The sequence below is a fragment of the Lutra lutra genome, chromosome 2, assembly GCF_902655055.1.
Source record: "Lutra lutra chromosome 2, mLutLut1.2, whole genome shotgun sequence".
Taxonomy (NCBI): domain Eukaryota; kingdom Metazoa; phylum Chordata; class Mammalia; order Carnivora; family Mustelidae; genus Lutra; species Lutra lutra.
Genome location: NC_062279.1, coordinates 84,673,850 through 84,692,265, shown reverse-complemented (window position 1 = coordinate 84,692,265; position 18,416 = coordinate 84,673,850). Strand labels below are relative to the sequence as shown.

The 18,416-nt window shown below is 40.3% G+C and overlaps 1 protein-coding gene across 1 annotated transcript in view; it reads right to left on the bottom strand.

The window, feature by feature from the left end:
* LOC125094097 (protocadherin-23-like) overlaps positions 1-17,731 on the bottom strand; it is a 127,140-nt gene extending 109,409 nt beyond the window's left edge. The window contains exons 1-2 of the mRNA XM_047719830.1: positions 17,654-17,731; positions 16,949-17,140 (exon numbers count right to left, since the gene is read on the bottom strand). Of these exons, the coding sequence (XP_047575786.1) occupies positions 16,949-17,140; positions 17,654-17,731 (270 nt within the window). The remainder of the gene's footprint in view (positions 1-16,948; positions 17,141-17,653) is intronic.
* Positions 17,732-18,416: the final 685 nt, after the last annotated feature.

Genomic DNA, 18,416 nt, shown 5'->3' with positions numbered 1-18,416 from the left:
CTATGGGCCTATGAAAACCCTATTGGAGGGTTTTGAGCAGAGGAGTGGCTTGAATTGACTTAGATTTTCACTGTCACTCTAGCGACACAGTTCAAAATTAACTGGAGGGCATCAAGGCTGGAAGGAGGGAAACCAGTTAAGAGGCTATTGGAATCATCAATTCTGGAGTGGATGGTGGCAGTGAAGGTACTTATCCTAATATCTGGGGCCAGGTTTGTTTTGGAATTCTGAATTAGTCAAGTTTTAGGAAGATAATACAGGGCATAAAGTAGTAGTAGTAGTGGTAGCCGTAGTAGTAGTAGTTGGTAGTAATAGTGAGAAGTAGATCCCACCCTGTTTATTCTGTGTTGCCTCCAATTAAAAGTCAGGAGAAGGGGAGAGAATACAATAGAAGAAAATAATCTGCAATTTTCACTTTTCTAAAGTAAAACATGTGTTCCTACTTTAAAGCACCATTTTCCATTTCTGTCTGGTACATTTAGATACTTTGATCTTTGACAAAAATCCTTGTAAGTCACAACAGCCTGGACTTTCTCACTCACTTCTCTCTGTCTCTCTCTTTCTCTCCCTCCCACCTTCCCTCTCTCTCCCTTACAGTTCAGGGATGCACTGAACAAAGAGGAAAAGGATTCTGGAGAAGAAATGTTTGGCAGGAAGCAAAGAGAGGCCGGTCTAAGAAGCACATGCTTCAGGTGAGGGAGGGCAGAAAGAATATCATTTGGGATAAGGTTAACAACAAACCTGGAAATGGCTCTTACACCATTTCCAAGTACCCTAGACACTGGGGACTAAAAAACACTGGGGAAATATACCTTCAAAAGTAGAGTGGTTTTCCATGTCCTGGGTTGAATAAAGCACCAAGGCCATGTCTGTTAGCAACTAGAACTCGAGAAATGGGGGCAGGCTGCACCAAGGTGAAAGCAAGGAAGGGTCCTTTCCCACACACCCCCACTCATACCCCCACCCGCATCCTTAGAAGGCAGCCTGTGTCTGCAGCAGCCCTGGATGGCCCACAGGTCACAGTGGAGGGCAGCACAAAGAGGGGCTGCAGGCTGATGGTCAATAGAGTACTGCAGGGCACCTGACAGAGATCCCACTGATTCTCCAACCTGCCTGCCTTCTCCCTTCTGTTTTACTTTGATCCTTCCTTTCCCCTTCCTTTTATATTTCTCCTTGGGTTCCAGAAGTTACTTCAGTTTGAGGAGGGGATGAGAAAATGGGGAAGACATTAAGAAAGGAGTATTGCTCCAGCTTAGGATCTTTAAAAACAAAAATGTTAATTCTTAGGCTGTCCACGAAGATCCTCAATCAGGCAATGCTGTCAAAAACAAGTAAAATGTTCAATGAACAAAGGGAAAATCTTGTTTTCATAGAACAGTGAATCTTTCTGCAGAGAAATTATTATAGATCAATCTCAGGTTTCCAGTTGTAGGAATTCAATTGCCATAGTTGAAGTCATTAGTGGGGGTGCTTTTTTTCTCATAATAACAATTTGTGAATGTGTGTTAAGTGTATTTTGTGGATTTACTTCTCCAATTGTTTTAATACACTTTTTAAGACTTTTATAGTTTCTCTAATTTCTGCAGATAAGAAAACCAAAGCACAAAGAAACTAAGTGACTTGTTCAAGGTAAATGCAACTACAAATTACATATCTGGGACTGGACCAGAGATTCATCTGTTCCTAAAGTCCATGGTGACTTCTTTTAAATTAGACTTTTTAAAGTACTGCTATGGTATACATTCTACCTTTCATGAAAGTCTTGTTGAAAGACTATGCTAAGGGCAATGCCAACCATGGACTCAGTCTTAGAGGAAAAAAGAAAGGCCGAGTCCCATTGACAAGGGACTTACAATCTATGCAATTATGTGGCAAACACTGTACAACTGGGTTTATGGCACCATGGAACAGTTTGGATTAAAACAATCTGTTTTAATCAAATATTATGATACTATGTGTCCTCTCTTATTATTTCTTTTACATTTGGAATCTTATCAAATTGTATTGTATAATTCTCTTGTCATGCAAAACTATCATCATGGAACATTTAGTGTGGAGAGAAACGTCGATGCTGAAGGATTTCTTTAGATGGGTGCTCAACAAACACCCATCTCTAGCTGATGGGCTGTTCCAAGAGTGTGGAGGAGCTTTTTGAAATGGGGAGATGTGGACCCAACATTGAAGGCCCTAAATCTGGCTGCCATCTGGGAATCAAAGAGAACCCAGTATGGTTCCTTCCAATGAGGTTCACAGGCAGTCTTTGTTGTTAGTGTTTCAACCTCAGAGGGCTGGGAAAATATTCGAAATGTTAGTTTGAAGAGTCATAAACAGATATTTGAAGAAACTAGAAGAGTTCAGGATCTAGTCCAGTTTCCAGTGGACAACAAAGCCTCAAAGACCATGAAGAGAAATAGAATCTTACCACTTAAGGTACAGCCAATCAAATCATTTCCTAGCTTTGCTTCTGCTTCTTCTCTATAAAAGTCTTCCCCCAGTTCCTGACGATGAAGTGCTATTAACCACTTCTGATTTGGTGTGGCCAGATTCAAATAGATTTTGCTCAAAAAAAAAAAAAAAAAAACCTCTTAAAAAAGACTTCCAAACAATTATTTCAGGTGAAAATGATATCCTAGAAAATGTAATAGCATTTAAACAGATTCTCTGCCACGGGTCTGTACATTAGTGGGCGAGTCCAGGGAGAGGCTGGGCAGGTCCTAGAGAAAAGCCCATAGAGTCAGATTCAGGAAAACTGACTAATGTGAGGCAGGCTAACTTCATTCTGTACACCACGGGATTCTATCAGTAAAAAAGGTGGCAGGTACACTCTCCATATTTATTTATTTTGCATTTACTGTATTAATGCATTATGTGTATCTATTAAAACATTACAAAAATGAAGTTTAAAAGGATAAAATTGAGGGGAGCCTGGGTGATGCAGCGGGTTAAAGCCTCTGCCTTTGGGTCAGGTCATGATTCCAGGGTCCTGGGATCGAGTCCCACATCAGGCTCTCTGCTCAGTAGGGAGCCTGCTTCCTCCTCTCTCTCTCTCTCTGCCTGCCTCTCTGCCTACTTGTGATCTCTGTCAAATAAATAAATAAAATCTTTAAAAAAAAGGATAAAATTGAAAGTTCTGTTTTCTTCCCAAATCCTTAAATTAAGGACACTATTGCTGTCCTTAATGAAGGGGCATGATCAAATCTAAGTGTCAGAAAGAGATATTGGAGGTAGCAGTTAAAAGGTGTGTCTTGGGGGTGCCTGGGTGGTGAGGTCAGTCGAGCATCTGACTCCTAATTTTGGCTCAGGTTGTGATTTCAGGGTCATGGGATCGAGCCCCATGTCCGGTTCTGTGCTCAGTGTGCAGTCCAGTTGAGATTTTCTCTCCCTCTTCTTCTGCCCTTCCCCTTCCTGTTCGTGCACATGCATGTGCTCTCTCTATCTCTCTCTCTCAAAATAAATAAATTAATCCTTAAAAAAATATATCTTAAAAATGAATAAATAAATGCACAGAAGATATGAACAGACACCTCTCCAATGAAGACATACAAATGGCTATCAGACACATGAAAAAATGTTCATCATCACTAGCCATCAGGGAGATTCAAATTAAAACATTGATTTAAAAAAAAAAAAAAACACATTGAGGTATCACCTTATACCAGTTAGAATGGCCAAAATTAGCAAGACAGGAAACAACATGTGTTGGAGGAGATGTGGAGAAAGGGGAACCCTCTTACACTGTTGGTGGGAATGCAAGTTGGTGCAGCCTCTTTGGAGAACAGTGTGGAGATTCCTCAAGAAATTAAAAATAGAACTTCACTATGACCCTGCAATTGCACTACTGGGTATTTACCCCAAAGATACAGATGTGGTGAAAAGAAGGGCCATCTGTACCCCAATGTTTATAGCAGCAATGGCCACGGTTGCCAAACTGTGGAAAGAACCAAGATGCCCTTCAACAGATGAATGGATAAGGAAGATGTGGTCCATATACACTATGGAGTATTATGCCTCCGTCAGAAAGGATGAATACCCAACTTTTGTATCAACATGGACGGGACTGGAAGAGATTATGCTGAGTGAAATAAGTCAAGCAGAGAGAGTCAATTATCATATGGTTCCACTTATTTGTGGAGCATAACAAATAACATGGAGGACATGGGGAGTTAGGAGAAGGCATTTGGGGGAAATTGGAAGGGGAGGTGAACAATGAGAGACTATGGACTCTGAAAAACAATCTGAAGGGTTTGAAGAGGTGGGGGGTGGGAGGTTGGGGGAACCAGGTGGTGGGTATTAGAGAGGGCACAGACTGCATGGAGCACTGGGTGTGGTACAAAAACAATGAATACTGTTATGCTGAAAATAAATTAAAAAAAAAAGTAACCATGTAACTTGCTGAATATAAAAAACAAATGAATAAATAAAGGGGTCCCTTAGTCAAAAAGTTAGGGAAATGCTGAAATAACCAAGTCAAATGGGTCCTGTGTCTCAGGACCCAGAGCCTTCCCTATGCTCATTTTTAGAGGGGATGGCTTCTGAGGTGTTCCCCATTCTTATTTAACCACAAAACCCTCTTTGGAAGGAACAGGAAACAAGTATCCCACAGAACACAGTGCGGAAAAAGCTAATCTCAACTCATTTTTCTTCATTTCCATCATAGTGTTCACCTCCGAATTCTCTGTAACTAATCCTCCGTCCACCTGCCTCAAGACTATCCTGATAATGCAGCCTCTGAGACGTGTTCCGTCAGAACCACCCAGCTAAACTGCTTCCATATTCCTGGCCCTCAGAATTTGTGTGACAGTAAATGTTTGTTATTTTAAGCTGTAAGTTTAAACAGGTAATACACCCCATAAATTCTATCCATGAATATTTCTTAACTTTGTATTATTCTTTCTCTTTCTATCAACAAGTCATGGTTGATTTTGACATAACTTTAATTACTTAATTTTTAAATTATAGTAGATAGATAGAGAGAAGAGTCTGTCACTATAATTTTAAAGATGAAGTGATTAGGGTCATCTAGGTGTCTCAGTCTGTTAGTTTCTGATTCTTGGTTTCAGCTCAGGTCCTGACCTCATGGGTCCTGGGATAGAGCCCTTTGTAAGGCTCTGCAATCACTGGGGAGTCTGCTTGAGAGTCTCTCTTCCTCTCCCTCTGCCTCTCCCACTTGTGCTCTCTCTAAAATTAATAAATCAATCTTTAAAGATTAAATGATTAAAACTAAAAAGAGAATGGGAATCACTTCAGAATGGAAATGGGAAGGGTGGGGGATGAGTGAAATAGCTGATGGGGATGAGGGGAGGGTACTTGTGATGAGCACTGCATGTTGTATAGAATTGTTGAATCACTATATCATACACCTGAAACTAATATTACACTGAATGTTAACTAACTGGAATTTAAATAAAAAACTTCAAAAAACATTATAGTAAGAGACTCAACCAAACTACCTGAATTCCATTCCCCTCAAGGCATGCTGTGGAAATTGGGAGTAATTTGGGAAAGGACCAAGCTTGCATATGATGTTGGAGGCTGGTTGTCTGGGGCAATCAACAGATCAGAAAAAGTTTCTGCCATTATTTCGATTTCTACTTTGGCCGTTGTCTGCTACCCATTCTCTCTGTTCTTGTCTTCTACAGCTCTTTAACTGTAGAGTATTAATATCTCTTCTTCATATCGCCTCGCTCTTGTGGGTTGCAGTTCTCTTTGTCCTTGCATTTTGTCCTAGAGTTCATAAATGAGTGAGCAAAGGGGAAGGGAAATGAGGGTCCAATTTGTTAAGGAAAACAAAATAGAACTAAACAGTAAGCTGTGGTATCACTAAAGTCAAGAGAAGCAACATCCAAAGAATCATTTCAAGTTCACTGAGAAGGTAAATAAAATGGACATAAAAGGGGCGCCTGGGTGGCTCAGTGGATTAAGCCCCTGCCTTCGGCTCAGGTCATGATCTCAGGGTCCTGGGATCGAGTCCCGCATCAGGCTCTCTGCTCAGCAGGGTGCCTGCTTCCCTCTCTCTCTCTCTGCCTGCCTCTCCATCTACTTGTGATCTCTCTCTGTCAAATAAATAAATAAAATCTTTAAAAAAAAATGGACATAAAGAATACCAGGATGTGGAACAAAAGAAATCATGTTCATAAAAGCAGATTTATTAGAGAGGTTACACAGGAAGAATGGGTCAAAGAAAGACTGCAAAGTGAGGGAAGGAGAGACAACTATTTTTAAGCAGATTTTGTGTCAAAGAAAAGGAATAAAATGGTTTTCTAAAAAGGTACATCAAATTTAAAAAGAGGTTTTTTAAAACCTAAAAACTGTTACTGTGCTTTGTAAGCTTATGGGAGACATTCAATAGAATTTCAGGTATTGGTGATGCAGGAAACAGAGAAAATACTTACAAAAGTGATGCCCTTAGGAAGGCTGCAATGGTTGGGACCCGAAACATTAGAGAGATTTGCTTTTGAGGCCAACAGACATTTCTAACAAGGTAATATGAAAGAAAGCAAAGAATGTGAGCTGAGAGTAGGCAGGAAGGTCAGGACTTCTCCCTCAAGCAGTTATGTGGACAAAAGGCGGAGGTGGGTTTAGACAGTGCTAGATTTTGATCTGGAGAGTTCTTTGGAGTGAGGGAACCAAAGGGATTTTGCAACTGAATGACTTTTATGATGGGTCCATAAACTAGAGATCTTAACCTGGGAGAAGAACTACCGACTAGAAGAAAGAGACTACAGTAAGTGAGACAGAAAGACAAGAATGTTTATCAGACAGGGCACCTGGGTGGCTTGGTCTGTTAAGTGTCTGCCTTTAGCTCAGATCATGATCTCAGGGTCCTGGGATGGAGTCCCATGTCACTGAGCAGGGAGTCTGCTTTTCCCTCTCCCTCTGCTTCGCCCTGCCCCGCCATGCTCTCTCTCAAACGAATAAATCTTTTCTTTTTTTTTTTTTTTAAAGATTGCTTATCAGAGTACAGCATGCTTGAGATCAAGATTTCAGAGGTGGTATAATTAACAGGTGATGAGCATTGGAAGTGAGAAAGTCAAGGAAGTGAGAGGCTCATAATGTTGAATGGCTCAATAAATACAGTGGCAGAGAGGAAGTCTGTAAGGTGTAGAGATCCTAACTGACAAGGAGTCTTAGAATATGGCAGCAGCAAGAAAACATGTCCATGGTATAGTCCAACAAGATAAACTTCAAAAATGAATTGGTTTTTGACCAAGAAAGGCATAGAAATTATTTGGATGTGGCAATGGGCAATTAATTAGGTGGGCACCCACCCCAACAGCTCCCTCCCTGTTTGTGGTTAGTGGAATATGGGCTTTTCTGTGAAAGGCTGGAGAGGAATCAAGGAATCAGTATCCTGTGGGGTGGGTGTTTTCATCAGGGCAAGACCATAAAGGAGCAGTCAGAGACCAGATTGAGTTTACGAAGGAGCTTGCTGAGTGACAGCCCATGAGTTCCAGAGCGCATGGTAGAAGAGTTTGGGAGGGCCTACAGGGTGGCTAGGAGACTGAATCAAATCAAAGTATGAACAGAACAGGATGGGGATGAGTATATGGGTAACAGCAGATAGCTAGGAGGCTTAAACTTCTAGTGATAAGAATGAGGTAGAGTGGTATTTAAGACATTTACGGATTAATCCTGGCAGTATATTTTTTTAAATGGTAGGCAATCCATTTGAACTACATAGTTCAGACAATCTAGCTAGAAAACAGGAGAAACTGGGAGCATCTTATTCCTGAAACCAGGGTGAGGAGGGCTGGTAATCAGTAAAATAGGACAAAAGCAACTGAATACTGGAAAGGGAGATAACATAATCTAGTAAAATTAAAATGCATGCACCCTAAGTTTCAGTTGTGCAGGAAGAGTAAGCTCTAGAGGTCTAAAATACAGCTGTGGTGATTATAGCTAATATTACTGTATTACATGAAATTTGCTGAAACTAGATCTTAAGGGTTCTCACCACTTACTATGTAATGTGATGGATATGCTAATTATTTTGGCTATGGTAATCACTTCATAGTGTGTACATATATCAAAACATGACTTTGGTGTACCTGGGTGGCCCAGTCTGTTGAGCATCTGACTTGGTTTCAGCTCAGGCTATGATCTCGGGGTCATGAGATAGAGCCCCAAGTCATGCTCTATGGTCAGTAGGGAGTCTACTCAAGATTATCTCTCTCCTCCCTCTTCCCCTTTCCCCTGTGCTGTCTCTCTCAAATAAATAATAAATCTTTTTAATGAAATATGATAATTATACACCTTGATGTATACAATTTTTATTTATCAATTAAACTTCAATAAAGCCAGGGGAAAGATGAGTGTGAGCTTTTACTGGACAAGTTTGCTTCTAGAGATCTATTTGCATTACATGCAACTGTGCGACACAACTTCCATAGCCAAGTTTTATCATGAATATATATAACAGTGAAGGACTAACTCAATTTACTTTCTGTATTGCTAGTCTGACACAATCCTGCCCTAAGCCTGGAGTGGTGATATAGAGTTGAAATAGCTTATCTCAGACATCTATTTCAGCTCCTGAATTTGGATGTCACAAAAAATAGAGATACAATGTTAATAAATACATACCAAAAAGAGAGTCATTTGGCAAAAATGAGTGGGAAAGGGAAACAAGGAATTAGAGGTAAGCATGGAATAATTAAATTATAGCATTTTACTGTGAAAAAACACTTGCTTTCCAATGTAATCCAATTATTTGTTTCCATTATGCAATTTTATAGCATTCTCATGGCTTCTATCTATGAGATATATAGCAGCAGCTGTAGCAGGAAAAATAGATTATCTCAGAATACCAAAATATCAGTAGAATAGGAGAGGTGATTACATTAAAAAATATTGACAGTCATCACAAGGATAAATAGAGCAGCAGCAAAGAAGCCCAGAACATCTAGGTATTTTATAAGAGAAAAATTTTCTATCGACAGATAGCAATCTCTTAGTGACCACCAGCAACTTGGTTCCTAGCAGTTTTCTTCCAAAGAGCTTACAGTATCAGGGGAAAGACCATAGATTTTGAGGGGAATTATGTAAAGTTAAAGGTCTTCTGTCAAGGCTCAGTTCATTGTTTTAAATAAATTCATTATGGCCTAGAATCCAACATCTTGAACCTAAAATATCTTGTCTGAGTTCATTTATTCTTCGATCCAAGCTAGATGGTTATCTGCATTGCTATCAGCCTTTTTGATTGGGGACATATGTGGCTAGTACACACTGCACAGAACGATTATGACACACGCAGGCTTCGCCCTGTAGAAATGCACAGCTCATCACAGAAGGAATGTGTAAAGACCATGCAGGCAACAGAATAAATAGTGCACACTGGATAGTACATGTAGACACACATGCTCACACTTGCTCACACAAGCACATACGTTGCCTGCTCTTGCATATTCTGAAGCAAACAGACGAAAGTTGGAGGCAATTTTAAGCTCAAACATAGTGAATAGTGAACTGTTAAATACTTACAATGCAGAGGAAAGAGGACAAATTTTCTAGTTTGTCTTTAAAAATGCATCACCAGAACTGCCCCCGTGAGGATCCAATTCTAATCAGGTTGCACAAGCAGCTCCCTCTTTGGGGCTCCCTGTGTGGCTTCAGACCCACATGATGGACAAGAAAGAGAAAAGGCCACTAAGATGGAGAAGAAAATGACCAAGAACTGGGGAAAGAGGAGACCTTGAAGCTCTAATAGCCTACCTCCAGATGTGTCTGAAAACACTCAGGTTGTAGAAATGCACATTCCCTACCTTCACCAACGTTGAATGTGTTTTTCTCTGATCATCCTGAGGAAGATGAATTGACCATATTCACTACACAGATCTTTGGGTCCTTCATTTGGCAACCAAGGCCAGGGACCAAGACAAACAAGGGACCCTTCAAGTCAGAGTGGATATCAGATGGTAGCCTGGAAGACACAATTAATTCTTTTTGGTGTTTTCCCTGAGGGTACAAGGGATCACATCTCTCAGTATGACAGGCATGACTTTAACCTGGACACATTCACGTGGAGCAAGCTGTGCCATGAGGAAGAGGGCCCATACCCAAATTGGGCTGCCAAATTTCTGTCACCCCACAGGGGAGCATAATCATCTATGGAGGCTATTGGAAACAGTCAACAAATGTGAACAAACACACCCTGCATTCCGATATGCTCCACTAAAGTCTGAGGACAGAAAAAAAGGTGAAAGAGTGTAGACTCAGATTATTCCTCGGGGAATATAGCTCACTCCTAGATCTAGCATATTGGTAGCTGTGGCCTGAATCAACAGACAACTTTTGCGGGTATCTGTAGTTAGGAAAAAGAAGAGAGTCTGGAAGTTGACTTCTTTGATGACTCATACTTCTATAATACCATAAAGAGCTTCTGGTTTGCAGAACAGCTAACGGGACTGGGTCAGAGAAGATAAAACATAGGCAAAACAAAAAACAAAAACAAAAAATCCAAAAAACTCAAAACTTGCAGCCTGAAAGTGATAAAAACTCATGTAAGGAAGCCAGCACCCAGGAGTCCCTGGATGTAGTCAAAAAGGTGGTCAGAGAGGATGGGACAATGATTAGCACTGAACAAATGCTCTTTGCTTCAGGCAGCAGGAAGGAGGAAGATGGTTCTGATGAAGCCAGTAGCCCTCTGACAGAGCCAAGTGCCTATACCTATGCCATGCTGACCAGGAAGTGTGAGCTGCTCTATGGTTTAGGGGGGCATGTTTGAAACAAGGAACTGTCAGTTTATCCTGAATGATTTCTACCACTTTGATTCCCCACAGGATGAAAAAAATGGAAGACTTGAATACAGGTGGATTCACAAATTCAAGAGTGCCCAAAAGAGATAAACTTGGGGGGCGCCTGGGTGGCTCAGTGGGTTGGGCCGCTGCCTTCGGCTCGGGTCATGATCTCGGGGTCCTGGGATCGAGCCCCGCATCCGGCTCTCTGCTCAGCGGGGGGCCTGCTTCCTCCTCTCTCTCTGCCTGCCTCTCTGCCTGCTTATGATCTCTCTCTGTCAAATAAATAAATAAAATCTTTAAAAAAAAAAAAAGAGAGATAAACTTGGAAGAAGACAGAGATGAGGTAGAAGATGCAGCGAGAAGAGATGAAGATGAGGAGGAGGAGAATGCCAGAGACAAAAGTGGAGAGGAATAGGAAGAAGAAGAGCACTCGCTTGTGGACCCTGACTGCAAGTCTGCAGACCACTGGCCCAGGACCTACCAGTGGTGTGTGATGCCTGCACGGAACCACACAGGGCCTGACACAAAGACAACAAAGTACTGACAGTCCAGGCCATGACAGAACCTGTCTTTGATGATTTCAGATGCTATGCGGGGACAAAAGTTAAACTGAATAGTGAATTCTCTCAGTATCACTGGGTGCTATTTCCAATACACTGAGTAAAACAAGGTAGAGGCAAAGATATTCTTTGCCAGAGCCTCAAGTATACAAGAGTTCTTCCTCCCTCTAAGAGGAGACTCTGCGCTAGGGCAATGTATTAGCCACAGCTTCTGTTTTCCGTGTTCTAATGCTTTGACACTGGGCTTTGCTGATCCGAAAAGATTGCTCAGGTTCCAGTGGGCATGCTTTTTAAATCCAAACCAACCAATCTAGAGCCCAGACCCCAACCACACCCTTTCCTATGCTTTCACCACTCTAGGCCACTATTCACCTGCCCTAATCACCCAAAGGTCAAGCGCCAGGACTGCTAGAGATTGCCTCTATGCCCCAGAGCTTGTTGAAAGTACTCAAACTAGCCAATCTTAAGTCTGTCTGTTCTGCCTTTCCCATTCCTTCCCTTGGAAACCAAAATAAAGGCCCCTGCCCATGGTTGTTCCTCTCTCTCTGACTCCTCACCCACTCCAGCGCTTCCCATTGTGCACACACCCACCCCTACACCACAGTGTGACATACACCGCCCTCCGCACCCCAACCCCATCCTGGAATCTGTGAGTATAGCAAACTGTTTTTTTCAATGGCAGCCCTTCTTGCCCTTCCCTAAATAAGAAAGAAACCAGTATCAAACTGCTCAGGGTACAGAGCAGTTCCCGTCCATGCCAGGGCCTGCTTGAACAATAGGGTGAGATCTTGAGTATGAAGTACCCACAGGGAAGTTGCTTCTGTTCAAACGAAACTGAAATATGTTGTGCTTTGTTAGAGGGTTTTCCTTCTACAACACGAGTTTTTAAACAGAAGGAGGTTATGACTCACATGCATTATCTTAGTCCATTCCAGCTGCTCTAATGAAGTACCACAGACTGGGTGGCTTACAAACAATGGAGATTTATTTCTCACAGTTCTGGAGGCTAGAAGTCCAAGATCAGGTAGCCGCACAGCCAAGTTCTGGTGAAGGCTGGGAGCATGCCAACTTCTCCTGGTGGCCTCAACTGGCAGAAAAGGCTAAGGGGCTCCCTGAGGCCTCTTACAAGAATGTTAATCCCATTCATGAGGACTCCACCCTCATGACCTAATCACCTTCCAAAGGCCCCCACCTCCTAATATCATCACTTTGGGTATTAGGTTTTCAACATATGAATGGAGGTGGGGGGTGTGGTATAACCATTCAGACCATTACAGTCAGCAACCTAGAGATCATCTCATGATTTCTTAAAAATTAGCAAAAAGCTACCCATAGTCTGTTTATAAACACTTTCTTGGTTATCTTTTAAAATAAAGTATCTTTTGGCTGGGAAATAAAAAAATGGATCCCTTTATTCAGTCTGGCAGAGTTGTAGAGAGATGGCATGGTTAAAGATGAACTTGAATGTTGCAACAGAGTCTGGTAAGATGAGTGAAAAGGAAAGCATTCTTCTTAATTTCTGTAGAGTAAGTTCCATATGAAAACAGACAAAAGCAAGGAGGTTTAAATTAAATATCTGGGTTGACTTTTTATTCCACTGCCAATAATACTAATTAATTGCACTGCTTTGGGGGGATAAAAAATTTCCAGCATTAAATGATTTTACTTCTATTAAGATAATTTCTTTATACACTTTTACAAGATCATCTGAAATCAACTAATTAGAAACAGATGCTCAACTACTGCAGAATTGGATTTAAACTGGTTATTCACTTCTACAATGGGCTTTTACGATTATCTCAAGATCTATGAAGAATATATTTCTGAGGGGCATCTGGGTGGCTCAGTGGATTAAGTGTCTGACTCTTGATTTTGGCTCAGGTCGTGATCTCAGGTTCATAGAATCAAGCTTCCCGTTGGGCTCCATGCTGAGTGTGGAGCCTGCATAAGATTTTCTCTCTCTCTCTCTCTCTCTCCCTCTGCCACTCCCCCTAGTTTGCTCGTGCATATGTGCATGCACACTCTCTCTCTCTCTCTCTCTAAAAAAAAAAAAAAAGGAAAATATATTTCTGAAGTCTTGCATTAATATTTGTGTGTGTATATATTGAGCTTTAAATAATCATGTAGATTTGAATTAACCTAAATTCCTCTATTTATTCCTCTTTTTGTTTCCCACATCTTTTCTTACAAAGAAGCAAGAATTCCTAAAACCATATGGTCAGGGGTTGATAAAAATCTATTCAGATCATGTTAGTTTTATGAAATATAAATGACCTCATTTTCATGGTACTTTCTACATGCTTACTTGTGGTAAATATATTTGGATTTATTTTCCCCACCAACTCGTGTCTTAAGCAGGTAGATCTGCCTATTACTTTCAGAAGAGAAAGTACATCAGAGAGGTGTCAGCAGTACCCAACAAAGGAGTAGTAAGCAGATAAAAACAGAAACAAGGAAAGTCTCCAAAATAAACAAAAGAAAAAAGAAAAATTCAGAATAGTGTGTCTGTAGTAGGTTATCTGTCCTATAACAAAAACAAAATTGAACAAGCTGTTTCTGAAATGTACTTGGAAATGTAAATGGACTAGCCAGGAATAGCTCAAGGCAGTCTTGAAAATGAAGGACAAAGCTAAAAGAATATACAATATCATGACCTACTATAGAGCTTAAACAATTAAGAGAGGCTGGTGCTAGTACAGTGGTAGACAAACAGGTCAAAAATAGGGTGTCCAGAAATGGATGTACACATATATCAGCACATGATTTATAACAAAAGCAGTGATGAGAGAATAGTCATCTTGGAATCCATATTAGAAAAAAAGAAATAACAAGCCTTCCTCCCACTAGATGGAAAAAAATGAGTATGAAAGGTTAAACAAAAAAGTTTTCAGAAGAAAATGTAAGGTAAACCACATGTCTGTATGGTAAGCAAATTACTTCTAAAAAGGATAACCAATACTTCTAAATTTGCTAGAAAGATAAACAATTAATAAACTAAGTTTTATTAGAATTAACAACTTCTGTTCCTCAAAAGACACCATTAGGGGAGTAAAAAGGCAAGCCACAGAATGGAAGAAGGATACACAGTTAAGTATATACAACAAAGGGCTTGAGTGCCAAAAATATAAGAATTCGTACAAATCAACAAGAAAAGAACCCAATAATACAACAGAAAATGGGTAAAGAACTGAACAGACACTTCACAAAACCATTTCTACAAACAGCCAATAAACATATGAAACAGTGCTCCATTCATCAGTTCTCAAGGAAATGCGAAGTAAAACTGCAATGTGATACACCACTGACTAGGCACCAGGACTGCTATAATTAAAACAACATTAAATACCAATTGTTGGGAGGATGTGGAGCAAAGGAAATTCTCATATCCTGTTGGTGTGAGTATAAATTGGTACAACCATTTGAAAAGTTGTTTGGCTTTCTTAAGGTCTAGCAATTTCACTCCTAAATATATACTCAATATACATATAAATAGAATGCTTGGGGTCTCGGTGGCTCAGTCGGTTAAGCGTCTAGCTCTTGATTTCGCCTTGGTCACGATCTCTGGGTCCTGGAATCAAGCCTTACATTGGGCTCCATGCTCAGCAAGGAGTCTGCTTGAGATTCTCTCTCCCTCCCCCTTCCCTTTCACTGCTCCTGCTCTATAAATAAATAAATGAATGAATAAATGAATAAATAAAATCTTTTACAAAAAAAGAAATGCTTGTATTTGTTCAACAAATTACATGTATAAGAATGTTAACAGAAACACTTTTTGTAACAGCCTAACATGTATGCCATCAATTACAGAATAGATGAAAAATTATCACAAAATTCCCATAAATGAATACTATGAACCAATGAGAATGAGCAAATGATTGCTATACACAACAGCATGTATGATTCTTAGAAATAATGTTTGATGGAAGAAACAATAAAAACACATAGTGTATAGCTCTATTTGTTGGAAGTTTAAAAGCAGGCAAATGATATTTGTTGGTAGAAGTCAATAGTGATGGGGGCGCCTGGGTGTCTCACTCAGTTAATTGTCTACCTTTGGCTCAGGTCAGGATCCCAGGGTCCCAGGATCAAGCCCTGCGTCTGGCTCCCTTCTCGGTGGGGACCCTGCTTCTCCTCCTCCCTCTGCCCCTCCCTCAGCTCACGTACTCTTGCATGCTCTCTCTCAAGTAAATAAATACAATCTTAAAAAAAGAAAGTCAATAGTGATTAACCTGAAAGGCAGGGGGGAAGGGATGAGCAAGAGGCCAAGAGTGGGCCTTCCAGGGTTCTGGTAATGTTTCTTCATCCGCTTCCATGTATGTGTTTGTTTCGCAAAAATCCGCTAAATCGTACTATAATTTGTGTACCTTGATGCATGCATTTTATATGCCAATTTAAACATTTACCCAAAAAAAAGTCATAAAAGTCAAATTGAAGGTGCCATTACTGACCTAAGATGGGTGAGTATGAACATCAGAGAGAATAATGTCAGCAATGTATGAAATACATCAAATACATAAAATTCCAAGAATTCATAATCACATTAGAAAAAAAAATCATCCACACCCTTAGGAGAGATTAAATGCATCAACTTGTTATTCTAAAAACTATTAAAATAGAATGAATCGAGCATTATCCTGCCTCCCCTCTATGAATTGTATTTCAGGATAATCAAATAGTTGATGAGAGAACATTCTTAGTTGAAGAATTCCAGATAATAAATGAAAAAGGAATAACAGAATTCAAATTTCACCGCATTGCACCCCGTAATGGAATAATGGTGTGTGTCTGGCGATACAGTAAGAAACACAAAGCACCACCTAAATGAACCCAAAACTAATCTGGTTTCTGGCTCAGGACATCAGTTCATAGGAAATATGATAAAAGAGGACATTAAATGAATCCCAAGGATGTAATCAGCCACATTCAGAAGGTGGAACATTTACAGGGCAAAAAATTTTATTTCTTCCAAAACCAAATACCATCAGAGAAAAGGTAAGGCAGGGGGGGGGGGGGGGGGGGGGGGGAAGAGGGGAGCTGACTGTTATGGCCCAAAACTGAAGGGATATTGCAATAAAATCAATTTTGAACTCATTTGGATCTTAATTCAATTAAGTCACTTTTTAAAAGACATTTTTAAGTGATGGAGAGCAATAGTGAGTTGGGGGAAATCAGAGGGGGAGACAAACCATGAAAGACTGTGGACTCTGAGAAACAAACTAAGGGTTTTGGAGGGGCAGGGGTGGGGGAGCCTTGTGGTGGGTATTAAGGAGGGCACGTATTACATGGAGCACTGCGTGTGGTGCATAAACAATGAATCTTGGAACACTGAAAAAAATAAAATTTAATTTAAAAAAATTTTTAAAAAGACATTTTTAGAAAATCCAGGAAATTTTAAATGGACTAGATATTAGATTTTATTAAAGAATTATCGTTGATTTATTGTAGTCATGTTTTTAAAAAGTAATTATCTGTTATAGATATTATTGAACTATTTATGGATGAAATGATCTGTAATAATGTCTGGTATTTGCAAAGGAAAGAGGTAGTGATTTATGAGCCAGGATTGGTTAATTGATAATCAGTGGTACTCTCTGATATGTACACAGTGGTTCACTGTTGAGTATGTTTGAGATTTCATGCATGAACACTTACCCCATCCGTAGCTTTCACCAAGAGGTCATAGGTTGCTGGATCCCTTTCCCTATCAATATCTTGAGAAACGCAGATTCGCCCATCATGTGGGTCTATTCGGAATGCAGGAGATGCATCATAGCTTTGGAATCCATCATAAAGAGAATACTCCACAAAGCCATAGAGTCCAGCATCTGCATCAGAAGCTTTAACCTACGAGACAAGAGGTTGGTCAGCAAGGGAATGGAAATGTTAACATTACTTTTCAGTTGGTCATGAATTATTATCATGATTTATACAACTGGGTTACCTCTACAGCCATTGATTCACAAAATACAGGCTTTGGTTTTAACTCTCTCCTTTTACCATCTGTGACAGCTCACCCTCACTTTCCTCCTCCTTGTCTGAGTTCTGCTCAGTCTCCTTTGCCAATTCCTATATTTTCATGTGATCTTGAAAGTCTGAGTTGCCTGAGATTCAGGTCTCTCCTTTGTCTTCTTATTCCTCTCACTATGCCTAAGTGATCCCATCCAAATTCAAGGCTTCAAAAACATCCCCATGCTAACAGTTTGACCACATATCTTTGGATTCCCTCTCATACTCAGACTTTTCAAGTGATGGGCTCAACACCCCACCTCCCCCCTTCAGAACAGTAAGTGAAAGCAGAGAAATCGAGGCAGTAAGTGCCGTGATTACTAGTAACCCAATCCAGCTGAAAGAATTCACCCTGGAGAAGGAGACTTGAGTTTCTAAGCCAGGTTTCCTTGCAGGAATAATGCCTCCATCAGGACCCTGCATAGTCATGCTCACTGACCAGGGCACAGAAGCACCTTGCCCAGTGGGTCCATGGGAATGAAATCCAGCCCACGCTCTGCTTTGCCCAACACTGACATGGAGCTCTAAGTGCCCAGAGGTAAGGACATCTTTCTCTTTGACCATAAATACTACTTATGTTAGTTGTGGTCCTGTGCCTGGTAGAAAAGATGAAGTAACTGGAATATGAAGGCACTTTATTTATACTAACTGTAGGAATACACAGTGAGAAAAACAACAGTCTATATTGAACTCAAAACATTTTGAGTTCATAGGCATGGTTGGTAAAGCCCTCTTGATTTTTTAACCGAATTAGTAGTAACAGCAAACATCTATATAACACTTAAAATAAAAGAAACTTTGTAAGGGAAGATTAATTTGAAAAAGGAAGGAAGAAAAACAAAAAAGAAGTGTAAGTATATGTAAAGATTTATACTATAACGTATAATGAACTCCATTTTACAGACCAGAAAATGTCAGGCTCAGAGAGTTTAAGTAACACGCCAAAGATCACATAGCCATATCAAAACTGGGACTCAAATCAGGGCATTTGGACAACATTTAGCTCCAGGTTGGAAAAAAAAAGTGATCTCTTATTATCAGTACAGTATACAGGAAGGAATTACACCTTCATTATTTGCTTCCCAAATAAAAACCTCATGCCAATAACATATTC